Below are 17,842 nucleotides of genomic sequence, written 5' to 3' on the forward strand. Positions count from 1 at the left end.
ATGAAAGTTTCTTCACCGCCGTCGTTGAGTGCCCTTGTGCTGAAAACACTGTTATAAAAAGAGACGCATTACGATGAACTGTCTGCTCTTTCTCTCAGAAAGAAAGGAATTCATGGACAGCGATACAGAGGAAATAAAGGAGAAAGTGTGTGTTGTGGATATCTCGGCTCTGTCGGCACAAATAGTTTTTTCGACACAATGGAGCATTCACCGCCAGGAAGCAACATAGCCAGATAGTTGTCGCCAAGCCTGCTATCACCCCCCTGGACTGACTACTGTTTGGCCACCACATGACTAACATGGTGACCCACTGACCACCCACTGACATCAGACAAAGCCAGTTGAGGCGTGTGTCTGAGTGGCTGCTTCGCTGTGGAGAGTGTGTGACAGGTGAGCTTCAGGCCGCGGGGCTCCAGGGACAGTGTGTAATGTTTGTGAGGATGAGAGACAGAGTCGGTCAAATTTTTGGACAGCCAGTGTTGTCTGGGTTTCCCAAAAGGCATCGGGGCTGTTTTTGTCATGTGAGCTCAGAGTGGGATACAGGGAGAGGATCAACATGTCAGCAGGAAGCCTCTGGTGGTATGGTTTTATGTTCATATTGATAGATCTTTTAGTTTGCTGTCCACACTGAATGTCAAAACAATTATGTCTGCCCGTTCTCATTCCCAGGGCGTCAAATACAGACGCTTTGTCATGGCCATCGGCGTTTAATACACCCTTTAGCACCTGTATGAGAAGCACTGTGCTTTCCCTTAACCACAATGTAAATGCTTATAGAAAGTGCGCCAGGAGTGTGGTGAAGTAGTCTTTTTTCTAAAAGACGCACACAGTGCGGGAGGGAGGAGAGGTGGATGAGTCCAACAACACAAGGCTTTCATCCAGGAGACCGCTGTTCGTGTCTCGTGCGTTACGTTTCACTTTCAGGTTTACAATCAGCTGTTTGTTTGTGCCCCGTGTTCAAAATGTTCCGTTTCATTTTCACTTTATAAATGTAGTAACTAAGTGCTAACCTAACAAAGTGGTTCTGTTGCCTAATCCTAAGTGACGGCAAGGGACGTGACAAAGCAGCAGTATGAGAAGCTGGAATGAGAACGTGTTGATTGTGTCATAGTTGACATTAACATACCGCTTGATTTGTTATCAAACAAACTGTAGGACAGTAAAAAAAACGCTTTGACCACAAAACAGACAAATAGGTCATCGCAAAACCTTTATTGGTTCAGCCGCACCGAAACGCAATATAAGCTAGAGAGTAGGAAGCTGCAAATGCACTAACCACACCAGCACTAGGGATGTGACGGTGAGGACATTTTCCCACCGGACATTTTACAAGAAAAGATGACGATCAACATGTGCAGCTTTCTTACTTTGATCTTTACTGGCTGTGTGTCTGGCCTCTCCTTCGCCATTCAGTATTTCGTCTCAACGACGCATATCGTCACGTTTCATATCGCGAAATTTCGCAGCACGATATTTCGTCACACGCTTAGTAAACAGTGAGGCTGTTATCAATCAGATAAAATTGCGTTGGATTACATGTATGCAGTTTGACTGTGAATCCATCGTGCTTAGTTAGGCAATCTCATTCCAGCACGGAAATGAATGAATGTATGAACATTGTATAAATTGAGTGTTTTAATGATGGTATTTGAGAGCGCTGTTTAACATGTCGGTCTAAAATCGACAGCATGGAAGCATCTGCATTGATTTTGATTCTCCATTCATCTATTCAGGTTTTACCTTTATTTTGTTAGCCATGATTGTGAAAGGTTTGCCACATGAGTCTTTGTTCCAGCTTTGTTGTGGAAGAGATGCATTTCCAAATTCACTCTAATGTGGACATGGTCTCAGTCAGTCAGTCAGACGACAGCTAATAAAACAGCAGACAGCTGCTCTACCGCTGCACCAACTTTGGTTACTAGGAGACCAGAAGACTAAACGTGTAAAGACGCCTACTGTACCTAATGTCTGTGTGCCGTTTGTATGTGTGTGTGTGCTTGTAGGTGCCAAATGGGCATGCCGTTATTATGTAGAAGTAAAAAAGCAACAGGGAAGACAAAGAGGGGGTGGGGATGTTGTATTTACTGTAAGATGAAGATGAAGGGGGGAAAAAACAAGAAAACAACTCTTTCAGTGTTGGATCTACTGTAAGATAAAAGACTTCACATCAGTTAACCTGCTGTAGTGGAAATAGACAAAAATAATGAAGACATTGTGAATAATTCACACTGGCCAATTGTTTTTTCTATATTAATTCACTTTTTACTGTTCTTTTGTTAGCAGACTTCAAAGCTTAGCTAGTACAAATAAACTCAGCATGTTCTGGTGAGCTGATACGCTTGCAACAATACTCTTAATTAGATGAATTAACTGAGCTCTCAGCTCAGTATAATTATGCTACCTATTCTCTTTTCTCTTGGCCTTGAGCCACAGCACATTCATTAACAGTCTCTGTGTTGCTTGATATTACTATCATGTTTTACAAAGTCTCAGGCTGATGGTATAAAATCAATCAAATTTTCCTTTCACCGTCCAAATCAAGTGGATTGGGGACTTTGAATTACTGGTAGAGGTGAAAGCGTTAGCAAGTGGTTGTATGTTTATCTGTATTAAGCCTGTGATGGACTGGCTATCTGTCCAGCTTGTTGCCCTGCATGCTGTGATGTGACGTGTTACTGCCTCCTGCAATCTGGAACAGGAAGAAGTAGATAAAGGCCACCATATTTTATGTCTAGAGCTTGATATTTATCTCTTTTTTGTATGCTGCACCGTAAGAAAAACATAATTCTCTTATCTCTCTATGCAATGTAAAGGAAGCCGATGTAAAAATTTAATGATCCAACAACATGTTCTGTCTTGAGGTTGGATCACACCAGCATTTAAAACAGTTACATTTAAGCTGTGAAATCATTTAATTTCAACAAAAGCTGCATGAATGTTTCAGGTCAAGTTCAACTTTGGTGAACTTTAGCATCCAAATTTGTGCCGTTGACCAATAGGAAACAGTCTTGACAGTGCTAACCTTTGAGGGAACACACAGCTATCATAGCTTATTAGCTGTTTTGCACCATCCACTTTTAGTTAACATCTTCTGAGTAGGCGAGAGGAATGTCAAGATACCAGAAATGTTCTCTAGTCGATTCTCGATACCCAATTTGATACCATGGTAAAAAACAAGAACAAAACAATAAATCCCATGTACTTCAACATACACCCCTTTACCGTTTGCATACTGGTTTTTGCTAATTTATTGGTAATACTCGATGATCCTCCTCAAGTTTCTCGCCAAAAAGTAAATTTTACAAGATTACATTTGAACACATCATGATAACATTACAATTTACCTTTGTACAATACTCATTTTTACTGAATAAAGCTTGAATGCATCATGATATAACTCAATGCAACCTCCGTACGTTAGCTTTTAGCTCCATTTGTTTGCCAAGCCAGACTGTGCTGCCCACCGGCTGCTATCGGCTAACGTTGCTAGCTCTCCTCCTGCCGATTTCAACACCGATTTTTTGTTCACAGTGTAGCATTATCAGGGAAATTTTCTATCGTCCTCGGGTTGCCGTTAGTCTCGAGCCCCGATCCCCGGTACCTACGCTACCTGCGGTACTGTAGAAAAAATAGTATCGTCACGTTTTCAGAATTTTGGCATCGAATTTGGTACCGGTTCTTGTGACATATCTGGTAGGCTATAAACCGCTCCACAAAAGAAACATGGTTCATAGACAGTTAAGGTCCGCCTACGCGTAAACACGTACACCCTCTGATGACGGAATTGACGTCACGCGGCCTCTCGCTTACTTGCAGATACGCACATTATAATATGGGCTTCATAAAACAGGAGTGGATTTTACAAATACGCCGCTTGAACAAACTCTGTCAATTTATTGTCCCGTTAGCCACCGAGCTAACTAGCCTGCTAAATGTAAATGACAGCGTGAGTTTGGAGAGTAACTGTGAGTAGCATTAGCATGTTTCCGGCTGGCCAGCATGTAAGTGGTTAGCTCACCAGCAACAGTAGTTCCCCAACTAGCCCAAGGAGTGGTACCTATATCCGCTAGCTTCTAGCACCACATATTTTGTGAGAATGTGTGGATGAAGTTTGCCGTGTTACTTTCCAGTGTTACCAAGCTTTTATAAAAATAAATTAGTTCAATACACATCTGCTGCTAAAGCTGTAGATATTGTTGTGTAACTTTGCTTTTGCTACATTTTAGTATGTCACCAATAACGATAAAGATATTGTAACAGCGGTAAAATAAGAAGCAGGACACCTCACTAGAAGTTGTATCCTGCATTTGGTCCAAGCAAAAGTTGCATATAGGGATGTCACGAGAACCGATACTTCGGTACCAACTCGGTACCAAAATTAAAAAAATGTGACAATGCTCGTTTTCTTCAATACCCAAGGTACCGAACGATGCCTGTAATGGTTATTTGGTACCAGAGCAGAGGTACTGGAGATTCTTCCGGATCTAATGGCGGCAGTATACGCTTACAAATGTTCTCATCTGCCGTGAAATGAAGGAAGAAGAAGAACGCCGTAACGGCACGGAAAAAAACAACACGAGACGTGAAAGATGGCAGCTGCTGCAGCGCTACCTCCGCCTCAAAAAGGAGTTGACAAAACAAATAGCAAGAGTCCGGTATGGAAGTACTTTGCGTTCGAGGCGGATTTACAAGGAGTAATAATAAATTCGCAAAAAACAGTATGCGGTGCAGTAACGGTGCCGTCGTACTTTTCTTTCCAAAGGAGGAAATACTTCCAATTTAGCAAAGCACCTCAAAGACAGACATCCAGACAGTATTGTTGGTTTTAAATACTTGAGGGCTACATGCCACTGTTCTGTTTTACAATGTTAATAGACGTTTCTTTTGATTTATTACTTAAAGGCTACATGCTTCTGTTTTTTGTAATGTTCAAATGTTTTGATAAAGGAGTGCGTGTTGAATTATATGGGATTTTTTTTTTCACCGTGGTATCGGTATCGAATTGGTAATTTCACTGGTATTGGTATCGACTACTAGATTTCTGGTACCGTGACATCCCTAGTTGCACAGGCTCACTGCAATCTCTTTTTAGAAATGTTTATATTGAGAGATTGACACATAGGATTACAAATACAAATGAATAGATCCTTACTTGTAATGGATTGTGTAGTACAACACCCTGTAATGCAGCATCATTTAGACAGAGCGACTACAGCGATTCCCGGAACTCGTGGGCGTATGACACTCACCAGTCAAAATCACTCTGACTCACACATCACAAGTATTCACACAATGCCAATACTAATAGAGTTTGGACACTAACAGTTATATTTAGTGGTGTAGCACTGCCACTGCCTAACCCTCTGAATCATCCTTGGCCATTATTAGGCATGTCAGGTTATACTGATTTTTTTTTTTTTAACATCTTGTCTTAGCTCCTGAAATGTCAGTGACTCCTCACACATACCACTACTGTATAAACATGGCTCAGGATTTGCCAATTTATATGTATTGATGCAGCTTCAGACCTTCAACACATTCAAATACACAGTGTAGGAATTGACACAAATCTTTTTTTCTGTCAGACTAAACATTATTCACTCAAGGCATTATTTAATTTGTGGATATAGAATCATGCCTCTGTTTCACCATGACAACTGAGGTCCAGACATTATTTGTTTTCTAAAAATAATTCTCCAGATCCTCCTGGTGGATCAGCAAATAATTAAAAAAAGAAAACAACAACTGAGGGCTGGAGACTCAGATCTGCCACAGTCTTGACTTGTAACATTATTTAGCACTATTATACTACAATATATAATGCACACATGTATGGACAATTTTGGGCTTGGATATCAACATTTTAATTTAAAATTAGGGCTGTCCATTGATTAAAATATTTAATTGTCCATAGTTAATCACTGTTAATCCCAAATTAATCGCAATTAATCGTCAAGACTCTAATATATGACGATGGTTACGTTAAATGAAATACATTATTACCAGGGCTGTCAATTGATTAAAATAGTAAATCACACATTTGTTATCTGTTCAAAATGTACTTTAAAGGGAGATTTGTCAAGTTATTTAATTCTCTTATCAACATGGGAGAGGGTAAATATGCTGCTTTATGCAAATGTATGTATGTATTTATTACTGGAAATCAATTAACAACACAAAACAATGACAAATATTGTCCAGAAACCCTCACAGGTACTGCATTTAGCATACAAAATATGCTCAAATCATAACATAGCAAACTGCAGGCAACAACAGCTGTCAGCGTGTCAGTGTGCTGACTTGACTATGACTTGCCCCAAACTGCATGTGAGTATCATAAAGTGGGCATGTCTGTAAAGGGGAGACTTTTGGGTATCATGGATGTATTAAGAGAACTGGATACAGCGTTGGAGGCGGGGCCCCGGTCATTCCTATGAAAGTTGCTCAGTGGCGCATGAAGCCTAAATGGCTCGACTTCCGTCTGGAAAAGTACCCGGATCTTGGGCACATGGAACATGCGCAGTAGCGTCCGCTCTGTCACATGACTCGGTCAGGGGGTTCCAACATCACGCCGTCGTCACAGCTTGCGCTCCAGCCTCGGTCTGGGTCTCATTCACATGAACGGAGTAAGTGAAATAACTCTGGATTCAGCTATTGGTACGTTTTACAACTTTAAAAACTTAATTTTTTAAATACGGGGTATTTAGGTGTTCGTACTGGGGAGTTGAGTCACCTCAAAAAAATGTATCCGCTGAGTTACAGACATCTCTTTCCCAATGTAAGTCTATGGGAAAAGTCTTTTTGGGCCCAATGGCATCACGTGACGGACACAGAAGTTGTAGTACCACCGTTTGACCACTACGAAGGTTGTGTTCGACAACCGGCGCTCTTCCTGGGGGCTTGGTGGGTACCCATAGAACCCATTTTCATTCACATATCTTGAGGTCAGAGGTCAAGGGACCCCTTTGAAAATGGCCATGACAGTTTTTCCTCACCAAAATGTAGCATGAGTTTGGAGCGTTCTTTAGTATCCTTCAGTATGACACCACCGATGATTGGTGCCGATTGATTCCTTAGATTTTATAGTTTCATGATACCAGTACCTTCACTCTGCCTTTAAAACTGAGCCCGCTACAACCTCTGAAAGATCGATTGTGTTAATGCGTTAAAGAAATTAGTGGCATTAAAACCAATTTCTTTAACGTGTTTTTATCGTGTTAACTTTGACAGCCCAAATAATTGGTAATATATGACTCACATTTCTCATCATTCTTGACATTTAACAGACTTAATGATGAATCTGTTGATTAACATATGAATCAATAGATTGATTGGTACCTAAACTAAGTCATAAGTTGCAGCTCGGAAACACCGATACATCTATCCCCGGTAATTGTGGACATGCAGTAGCTGCTGTGCATTAAAAAGTGCTGTGAGTTGTACTGCGGCTAGTTATGTTGCTATAAAATGGTACAAACTGGTCAAACAAGGAGGAGCGCACAACCTTGACATGTACATGTTGCATGGAGGGGTTTGAAGAAACAGGTTGTGTAGATGAGGTGTATTCAGTTGATGTGTTTGAGTATTGGGAATGTGTTCAGTGTGTGTGTGGAGGAGAGTCTGCATGGACACAGACAAAGCAGTACCTTGTACACTCCATGTGATCCGCTGGCTGTGTGCTGAGCTCTTTTATGTGTGTTTACACACACACAGTATACTGGGAACACGCCTTGCACAGCATGCCACCTCACAAATCAAAGGGCTGCTGGCACGCAGGGCAGCGGGTCTGTAAAAGCAGGAGAAGGCAGCAGTTTTGTTGAAGACACACTTCAGTTCTTGCTGTTTTTGTGCTTCATTTGATAAACTGTCCACAGACCTTCATGGAGTGTTTTATTCCTTGTTTTTTATTTTTTTTGCTCAGTTCTCTGTACCTCTCTCCTTTTCTGTCTTTCAGTTTCGCTCTCACCACAGAACTTTCCGACTATCTGTCACAGAAGTTCAGGTTGCCTAGCAACAGGGTCGTGCTTGTCGCAGTGGGTTGCCACAATGACAGTCGCTAGGCGGGAGCCTGGCAACAAAGACATCAGGTGTTACTTCCCACTGCTTGTCTGCGGACACTTCCATCGACCTCCAACGGCTGCAGTGTGTGTGTGTGTGTGTACACTGTACAGCATGTGTGTGTTCACCTCTGCTCCAGTTAGCAGCAGAGGCTCATACTGATGCTACTCATATCCCTTTCTCATCTCTAATTATGGTGTGTACATGTGTGTGTGTGTGTGTGTGTGTGTGTTTGTATGCATGTTGATTTCTGCTTGAGTGATCAGCCGCTGAGTGCAGCTCACAGCGGAAGCTTCGCTCACGCCGGCTTGTCAGCCACAAAGGAAGACACACTTCTGGGTGGCTGGTCTGGTCAGGCTCGGAAATGACACACACACACACACACACACCCGCCATTCCTCATAAATTACAGCATTTAGCCAAGATGAATGTTGTAAGAGAGAAACTGAGGGGAACCATTAGATCATTCCCTCGCTCTGCCTTTATTTTCTCTCCACATAAACTACTGATTCCTCTCTGTTATCCTCTTCTGAAGTTTCTTCATTTCCTTTATTTTCCCCTCTCCCTCACCTTCGTTCTTCTCTCCCTGCATAAAGATCCGTATGTTGACGTTGGCAGCGTGTGTGTGTTGCTGCTGGCAGCAACAAAGTGAGAAAAGCCTACTGCAGCACACTTCTCAGCCAGGCCGCTGCAAGGGCACACATGCTCCCGAACAACAAATACGTCATGTTTCCTCACCTCAAAGCAGAGCTGTTTTAAGACATGTCACTGGCGTACATGAAAGTGTGCAATTCATATTTCTTTCAGAGAAATAATGTTCTGTGATTCATTGGGCCGAAATGGCTGGTGCTTTACTGAGGTACACATCCTTGAGTTATTTGGTCCCTGTTTGTGTTTTAGTACACTAATGAATGGTTGTTTTTCTCTCTCTATCCATGATGTATGAATGAAATAGTGGAGTGATTGGGATGGCACAACGTTATTTTCAACATTGCACTGTACAGTGTAGACAAATTTGCATCTTATCAAGTCATTTTAGTTTATTGGCGAGTCTTAGGAGACAATTTTTGGTCTGTTGGGTCCACCACTTCTGTACAAACTCAGTTATCTCAGCAACTATTGGATGGATTGCCATGACATTTTTTGTACAGTCATTAATGGTCCCCAGATGATGAAGCCGACTGACTTTGGTAACATTTTGTATCCATTATTTTGGTATATAACCAAATACCAAGCCCCCAGGAAGAGCGCCGTGATTCGAAGCAAATTTTCGTAGTGGCCAAACGGTGAAATTGCAACTTCTGTGTCCGTCACGTGATGCCATTTGGGCCCAAAAAGACTTTTCCCCATAGACTTACATTGGGAAAGAGATGTCTGTAAATCAGTGGATAATGTTTTTTGAGGTGAATCAACTTCTCAGTACGAACACTTGAATAGCCCTTATTTAAATTATTAGGTCCTAAAAGTTGCAAAAAATGCACTAATACCTGAATCTAGAGTTGTTTCTCTTCCTCCGTTAATGTGAATGAGCCCCAGACCGAGGGCTGGGAGGCGTAGTTATAGAAAACGCTACTGCGCCTGCTCAATGGGCCCAATGGATGCGGAAGATCCGGGTACTTTATCACTCTGCAGTCAAGCCATTTTGGCTTCATGCGCCACTGAGCAACTCTAATAGGAATGAACGGGAGCCTGCCTACAACGCTGTATCCAGTTCTCTTTACACATCCATGCCAAATTCCCATCATCCTCAGTTGTACTTTGTGTTAAGTGCTAATTAGCAGATGTTAGTATGTTAACATGCTAAACTAAGACAGCAAACATTCTAAACATCAGCATTGCCGTTGTGAGCATGGTAGCATGTTTACATTAGCATTTAGCTCACCACTGTGCCTAAGGACAGCCTCACAGCGCTGCTGGCAGTGTGGACTCTTCTAGTAGTCTCCTTTTATAATAAAACTAGAATGGCACTCGGAGAGCGCAGACCTCCGCCAAGCTGCCTGAGTATGATTGCCCCCCCCCCCCCCTCTCCATGCAGCTTGCAAAATGCCAGTGCATATTTCTGATACAAATCAACTTCTTTCAAGAATTTTCTAGAAATAAGTGCCATTATCTTTAAACAAGACAATAATAAGGCAGATTGTTTCACTTGAGTCAAGAAAAAATACACTTAATTCTGGAAAATTCTGATATTAAGTTGCTTTGAAAGAGGTTCAAATTATCTCACAGCACAAGAACATTTGTCATTCAGTACGTGTTAAGAAAATAAGACTTTCACGACTCAATTACAGGCAAACATTACTTAAAAAAAAAATGTTAACATCTATATCTAATATCTTATCTACTGTATGTTTTCACCAAAATAGATTAGAAAATATTTTTTTTTAGAATGGAGGTGCAGACTGATGGGTGTCTGAATTTGCTTGTGAACTGTTCTAAGCTCAATAGATCCACCCAGTATCTGATGGCACAAGTGAATTAATGGTGATGCGATCCATTCACAGCCTCCACAAACCAATAATTTGGTGATTTACTGACTCAGCAGGTGCTTCACCAAAAAGGGGCCCTGAAACAGTTCATTCAGGAAGTGAGCAGGTCATGACATAATTTCCTCCACTGCCAGTTCAGGAAGCAGGAATACAGCTTTCCAGTTTCCGCTCTAGTTGAGATGACGTTTTTTACTTTTACTCGAAAAACTTTCTTTTCCTGAGAAAAACCTCAAAAACATTTTGAGACAAAGTGTGTGTTTGGGCTGCTGTGACCAAGAAATAGGCCTAATAGTTTTTATGCTAGTCATTAAGTTGGTACCATTTCTTTATATTCTGGGGTTTTATTGACCAGCAGCCGACTGTTTTTCATATCAATAGCTACGTTATGCCTTGCTTCATGTCGTTCTCTAACAACACTACTACAGTACAAAAACTATCCCATAATAAATCCTTCAGATAATGTGGTTATTTGTTGGTCTTACTTTAGCCAGGACAAGAGATAATGTCAGGCTCAGTTGACACTGTAAATGTATTTTATAAACAATGAAAAATGAGTTAGAGTACAGAATGTAAAGGTATATACTGTAGGTGGAAATGACACACAGATTTAATTTGGCCATAAAGAAATAGTGATACTAAAACATTTAATGAGTAAATGTAGTCCAGAGGGCCACATTAGACTCCAGAATCAGTACATGATACAACTGAAATGTCTGAATCCAAATATAGTTGAGATAGAATCTGTTTTTTTTGGGCAGTAAAATAAACTACAGCCCAGTAGCTGCTGCTGAGATGGAAAGGTCAAGAGAGCGAGCTAAAACCACTCCGTAGCCCACAGTTATTGATTTCTCCCACAGCAAACGTACTGTAGGAAAACATCTGGGGATGCTTGTGTGTTTCAACTCCACTTTGTTTTACACAATATCTGGCCTCTGTACCCCTCGGACCAAACGGAACAGATTCTGCAGTACTGATCAAACACAGAAAGACTCACACTATGCAGACAGGAGGGCACAACATAAAGGTCTGAACAACACAATGTGTGAGCCATCAGACAACTGAAGATACGAGACAAGGAGATACTTGAACACGGGGTCTGCTGGCGCTTGTGTTGTTTAAGTTTGTGGGAGAGTGTGTGGTGAGTGTGTAAGCAGTTATCTTAATGCGAGTGTCCTCCCTCCTCGTCTTTGGTTCGTCATCAAGGCCAGCTGGGATGCTGCCTGCTTTTGTCTGGCTCAAACAATGTGAGTCACCCTGAACACAAATCCATTCATCCGTCAGTACTAGCAGAGAAAGTGGGCAAAGCTCTAGTCATGATACTGCGCCATGAAGCACGCGTGATCAGATTTAACCCTGTAGTCCATATTAGGGACACCCTAACGATTATTTTCATGAACAATTAATCTGCTAATAATTTTCTTGATGAAGCAATTGTTGAGTCTATGAAATGTTCAAAATAATGGGAAAATGTCCATCAGAAAAAGAAAAAAAAACTGTTGGAAAATATCTGATTCTTTGGTAAAAAGTTGAAGGTTCAAGTCTAAATACATAAAATATTCAGGTTAGAAGTTAATTAAGTCTCCCAAGATGCATTTTGGCAAGAATCATCCAATCAATCCCAGAGTGTAAAAATACTGTTATGTGCGCCACGTTTTCTTCACAAATTCAAGGATAGTTGTTGATAAATTGTCTTAATTTGACGAGTCATTTCAGCTGTAGTCCATTCTTAATCTTTGCAAACATTTTTTTTTTTTTAAACGTAGCAATAATAACAGCCTACGCCAATCCATATAGTTTACAGTCCTTTTTATTGTTATGTCTGGAGGCATTATGTTTTCAGGTTGTCTACTCATCCATCCATCCGTACCATTCTCGTGAATGCGATATCTCAGAAACGCCTGGAAGGAATTTCTTCTAGTTTGGTGTAAACGTCCACCTGGACTTGAGGATGGATTGATTCGATTTTGGTGGTCAAAGGTCAAGGTCACTGTGACCTCACGTCCGTACCATTCTTGTGAATGCAATATCTCAGGAACAGCTTGAGTTTCTTCAAATATGGCACAAACGTCCACTTGGACTCAAAGATGAACTGCTTAGATTTTAGTGGTCAAAGGTTAAAGGTCAAGGTCACTGTGACCTCACAATCCTCCCATTCTTGTGAATGCAGTAGCTCAGAAACGCCTGTAGGGTGTTGTTGACTTTTTTCAACAGACTGACTTTTTTTTTTTACATACCAGCAGCCTATGACTTTTTTATGACTTTTTCTACAGAGTATGACTTTTTCGACATACTATACTGTGACCTTTTTAATTTTCTGGCATACTATACTATTACTTGGTATAGTATGTCATAGTATAGTATGTCGAAAAAATTTAAAAAGGTCATAGTATAGTATGTTGTAAAAAAGTCATAGTATAGTATGTTGTAAAAAAGTCATAGTATAGTATGTTGTAAAAAAGTCACAGTATAGTATGTCGACATTCTTTAAAAAGTCATAGTATAGTATGTCGACATTCTTTAAAAAGTCATAGTATAGTATGTCGACATTCTTTAAAAAGTCATAGTATAGTATGTCGAATAAATAAAAAGTCATAGTATAGTATGTCGAAAAAGTTATAGTGTAGTATGCCGAAAAAAAAGTCATAGTATTGTATGTCGAAAAAAAGTTCATAGTATAGTATGTTGTAAAAAAAGTCATAGTATAGCATGTCGACATTCTTTAAAAAAGTCATAGTATAGTATGTCGAATAAATAAAAAAAAGTCATAGTATAGTATGCCGAAAAAAAGTTTTTTTTTATTTTTTCAACATACTATACTATGACTGTTGTTCGACATACTATACTAAAGATAGATATTAGACAGCAAGTGAACATTTTGAACTTTGTGTTGGAAGCAGAAAAAATGGGCCAGCGTAAAGATGTGAGCGACTTTGACAAGGACCAAATAGTGCTGGCTAGACGACTGGGTCAGAGCATCTCCAAAACTGCAGCTCTTGTGGGATGTTCCCGGTCTGCAGTGGTCAGGACCTACCAAAAGGGGTCCAGGGAAGGTGAACCGGCGACAGGATCAGACCCGAGGCTCATTGATGCACGTGGGGAGCGAAGGCTGGCCTGTGTTGTCCAATCCAATAGAAGAGCTGCTGGAGCTCAAACTGCTGAAAAAATTAATGCTGGTTCCGATAGAAGGGTGTCAGAACACACAGTGAGGAGCAGTTTGTTGTGTATGGGGCTGCGTAGCCGCAGACCGCTCAGGGTGCCCATACTGTCCTAATGGTATGGCTGATCGGTGTATATGTATACACAGTATATAGATATATATGTATGTACACGTTTCATTTCAGTTCATCTGTCACCATTTCTTCCCACTTCCTTATTTTCCCCCTCTATTTTTCCACTACAGTAACTAAATCTTTCTTTCTTTCTTTACGCTGCTTTAGCTGCATGAGTTGGTCCACTGCTGTATAACATCTTCCCTATTGTCCCTGTTTGTACTGCATTAAAAAGACACTTGTGTTGTGATTCTAGATGAAAGAAAACCATCATCATAAATCTATCTCGCAACTAAACAAAGCTTCTCATGGTGTTGATGGTAATTTTAAATTGTGGATCACACTGTCAAATGGATTTAAATATTCTGACGCATGGGATTACGTTGTTTGATGTCGACGAGTGCTGAAGGACGTCCTATAGGTTCTAGGGACGGGGGTCCTCATTGGGGAGGCAACCCCGGCATTGAGAGCTCCCGTTGGGATGCCCACAGTCGGGGAGCCCCAGGCATGTGTCAGGGGCTAACCAAAGGCAAATCACCGGCCAAGGACAGACTGCAACGCACACGGTTGTTAAAATTCTGAAGTGTGGTCTGTTTAATGTGTGACCATGTAAAGGCGAAGACATGTAAATGAGGAGTTCCAGTGTGCGCATGTATGAATTGTTAGTATAATGACCTACTGCGGTGCCAAGATTAGTTACGCAGTCTATCTGGTAATGACGGAGGAAGCGGTGCCTGCACCATTGTGTTTCCTTTGTGATGTCTGAATATCTTCATGATACCACCCTGACTTCCATGCGACTGTGCTGTTAAGTGAGCAGGCAGAAAGACACACCACAGTTTTGTTCCGTCACATCATTTTTTTCCCTGTTAGTTTATTTTTCAGTTGCTTAGAAAAACAAAACAAACGAGAGTTCACAAGATGACCCACTATTACCAACCTACAGCTTGTCTGTGTGCTGACCAGAGCCTCGTTTTTCAATATTCATAAGAATATGCAAATTAAGGGGTGTCTCATTCAATTGTCGAGTGAGTCATGTGACCCGAGCAGAGGGGTCTAAGGGCACGCGGGGTGGGGGAGGCTCCAGTACCACAGACGAGGTGGGGGGTGGGGGGCGGGGGGGCAATCCCCACCTGCCCCCATCTGCTGCGAGAGCGAGTCGCTCTTTGCATAATGGAAACTCACCGATGGGTATTTCTTCTTTTCATAAACTAAAACACGGTAATACCACACTTACACAGCAAGCTGGGTATCACAACTGTTTCAGATGTCTTGAAAGCCCACCAGATGGGAAAATAGATATATAAATGAGCTAAATATAATTTAAATAGAAACCTAGAAACAAAATAAAGACAACAAAAAAACAAAACAATAAAACAAAATCACTTCTTAAGCAGACACACTTAACAGACGATTAGGCTGCACCTCCAAAAACATTTGTGAGCTTTGAGTCACCCTTCTCATCTAACTAATCTTCTGGGGTGTGTTTCTACCACACAGGATTCTTAATTCTTGATGCAAGACAGAGAAAATAATATAAAAACACTTAAAACTGCCCACAGAGATTCAATGGGAAACTAAGAATATGTATGCATGTGCATATGTATGTGTGACTACTCCCAAACAAAGAACTACCTCCTGATAGAAATGCATGGGAAGGCCAAACTCTAGCCACACAACCACAGTCTTCCTGTGTGTAACATCGCTGTTGCACTCTCCCCCCTCTATTCCAATGGTTTAAATACTTGTAAATATAGTGTATGCAGATTATATATAGAGCCCATTTACAAATGGTACATGATTGGCTTGGTACGTCAATATCATAGTACACACGTTAGCTGGAATAAGGGTCACATATGACTAGCTAATGAGGTCATACAATAAGATTTCTTCTTTTTGTCATTGTCATCTTCAAATACACAGGTTAATAGTTGTCATTTTCCTCAAAAAGAAAGCAAATACAGTCAATATTAAACACTTGCAAAATGTCCACTGCAAAGAATGGCTTGAGTTGGAGAACACTTTAAAGAAGCATTTCACTTCTGTTTCTCTGTGTGCCATGCTCTTTTTTTGTTGTCACATCACTTTTTTCACTTGTTCAAATGTGTTTTGTTTTTTTTCTTCAGCAACAGAATGATGCGAATAAGTCCGAGAGTTTAGTCCTCAGCGTGCCCTCTGCTGCCGCCGACCCTGCAGGCCTCGCAACAAGAGCGCTCCTATAAAGATGGATACATGACAAGGCCACTAGTCCATTAAAACATCCTAAAATCCCTCACTATGCTCAACCCATTTGTCTCACTATTGGGATTTTTAATATTAATCCACAAGCACTGATTCAAATTCAAACTTTTGCTTTTTTTTTTTTTTAAATTGTAAAGCAAAACAGTGCAAAACAAATCAAATCTGTGCAATAAGGCCTACCACTAATACCTCATACATACATGTTATCATAAAAACAAGACTTCAAAATGAACCGACAGTAAAAACACTAAATGATTAAAAAAATAATATAATAATAATAATATCAAAGATGACGTTAACAAAGCATGTACATGCACGGCTTAACAGAGGAGAAGAGACCTTCCCCTGTCGGACAAAAACAAAAGAATTATCAGACAGCAGTTTGTTTTAATGCTTTTCTAATGCTGCCCCCCGCCCCCCCCTCCAACTGCAATATTTCTACTGCGTCTATTGGTGACACTGGGCCGAGCTCTGGGAGCAGGGCTGCCAGAGGGGTGTGTCGTCTCACATGGGCTCAAGCAGCCATCTGCCACCCTACTCTAGCCAGCCTGATCCTTATCCTCAGCCTAGCCAGGCCCAGCAGGCCCGCTGTCTCATCCCCACAAAAAGGCTCCCTGCTGGGGGGTGTGGAGTTGGGGAGACAAAGGCGGGGAGGAGCTGTGGGAGCTGGGGAGCTCCACAGCGAGGCCCTTTGACCTGGTCCCTGGCCCGGCGGGGCAGACGGCCCAGACAGACAGCACCGTGTCTGCTCTCTGCCTCCTCCTCCTCCTCCTCTCTTTTATCAGCCACACAGACCCCAGGGGCTGACGGAGAGACAGAGGAGGGGGAGGAGAGAGAGACAGAGAGAAGGGGAGGGTGGTGGGCAAATGAACACAATGAAGAGACTGACACGGACTACCCTGACCCCCCTACCCCCCCCTCCATTCATCTTTGGGTACGGATCTCTCTATTCCCTACGGGCAGGCTGCTGCCCTCTCCTCCTCTCCCCTGCGTGACCCCTCTCTTGTCTGTTCCCTCCTTTTATCCCTCAGCGGCCGCAGCCAGGCGAAGCTCCCGGACTCCTTGTGGCCGAGCATGTCCCTACTGGCCATATATACAATGCTCAAATATGCTTCTCATTGTTTGAACGCCACATGTAGTGTTGCCTTGATGGCTCGGGGCCACCTGATTGTTGGATAGTGTACGGTTTGTTTGTGGCAGTGGTCACCCTATCTTGGAGAAATTAGCGAATTATACAATTACCTTCAAAAACCCACGTATAGCATGTATTTAGTTAAGAGAGTGACGTTAATATTAAATTCCTGTGTTTTGGTAAAACTAGAACAGCAGATTGATGCTCAAATGGAAAATGTTTCCAAAGGGCATCAGGGAGGGGGGGCGAGGGCTTGTCTCCTCTCCTCCTGTGGGGAGCTGGCACCTAGGCAGTGGTGGTGGTGAGCTTTTGGATGGTACGGTTGTAGTATTGGGTGGTGAGAGCCTCCAGGGGGCTCCAGCGGTGTGCGTGCAGCTCGATGACCTCCATGAGGAGAGAGCGGGTCAGCTGAGATTCAGCCGGACTGAGCATCTTGTCCCTGACGGCTGCTAGAAGCTCCGTCATCATCTCTGGGAGCTGCTCCTCCAGCAGACGCCCCATGCTCTGCAGCTGGTGGAGAGAAGAAGGGGATAGAGGGAGGGAGGGAGGAACGTGAGGAGACAGGAGGTCAGAGAAAGCGTGTGTGTCCCTTACAGAGAGCAAGACACAATGTCTAGCACCTTGTTACTGCGGATGCAGTCAGACAGCAGAAGTTC

The 17,842-nt window shown here is 42.0% G+C and overlaps 1 protein-coding gene across 10 annotated transcripts in view; it reads right to left on the reverse strand.

The window, feature by feature from the left end:
- Positions 1-14,667: 14,667 nt before the first annotated feature.
- Positions 14,668-17,842, reverse strand: part of ctif (CBP80/20-dependent translation initiation factor) — an 84,026-nt gene continuing 80,851 nt past the window's right edge. For all 10 annotated transcript variants that reach the window (XM_074617303.1, XM_074617302.1, XM_074617301.1 and 7 more), the window contains one exon: positions 14,668-17,696. In XM_074617303.1, the coding sequence (XP_074473404.1) occupies positions 17,472-17,696 (225 nt within the window). In that variant the 3' untranslated portion in view covers positions 14,668-17,471. The remainder of the gene's footprint in view (positions 17,697-17,842) is intronic.

The sequence above is a fragment of the Sebastes fasciatus genome, chromosome 19 (assembly GCF_043250625.1).
Source record: "Sebastes fasciatus isolate fSebFas1 chromosome 19, fSebFas1.pri, whole genome shotgun sequence".
Taxonomy (NCBI): domain Eukaryota; kingdom Metazoa; phylum Chordata; class Actinopteri; order Perciformes; family Sebastidae; genus Sebastes; species Sebastes fasciatus.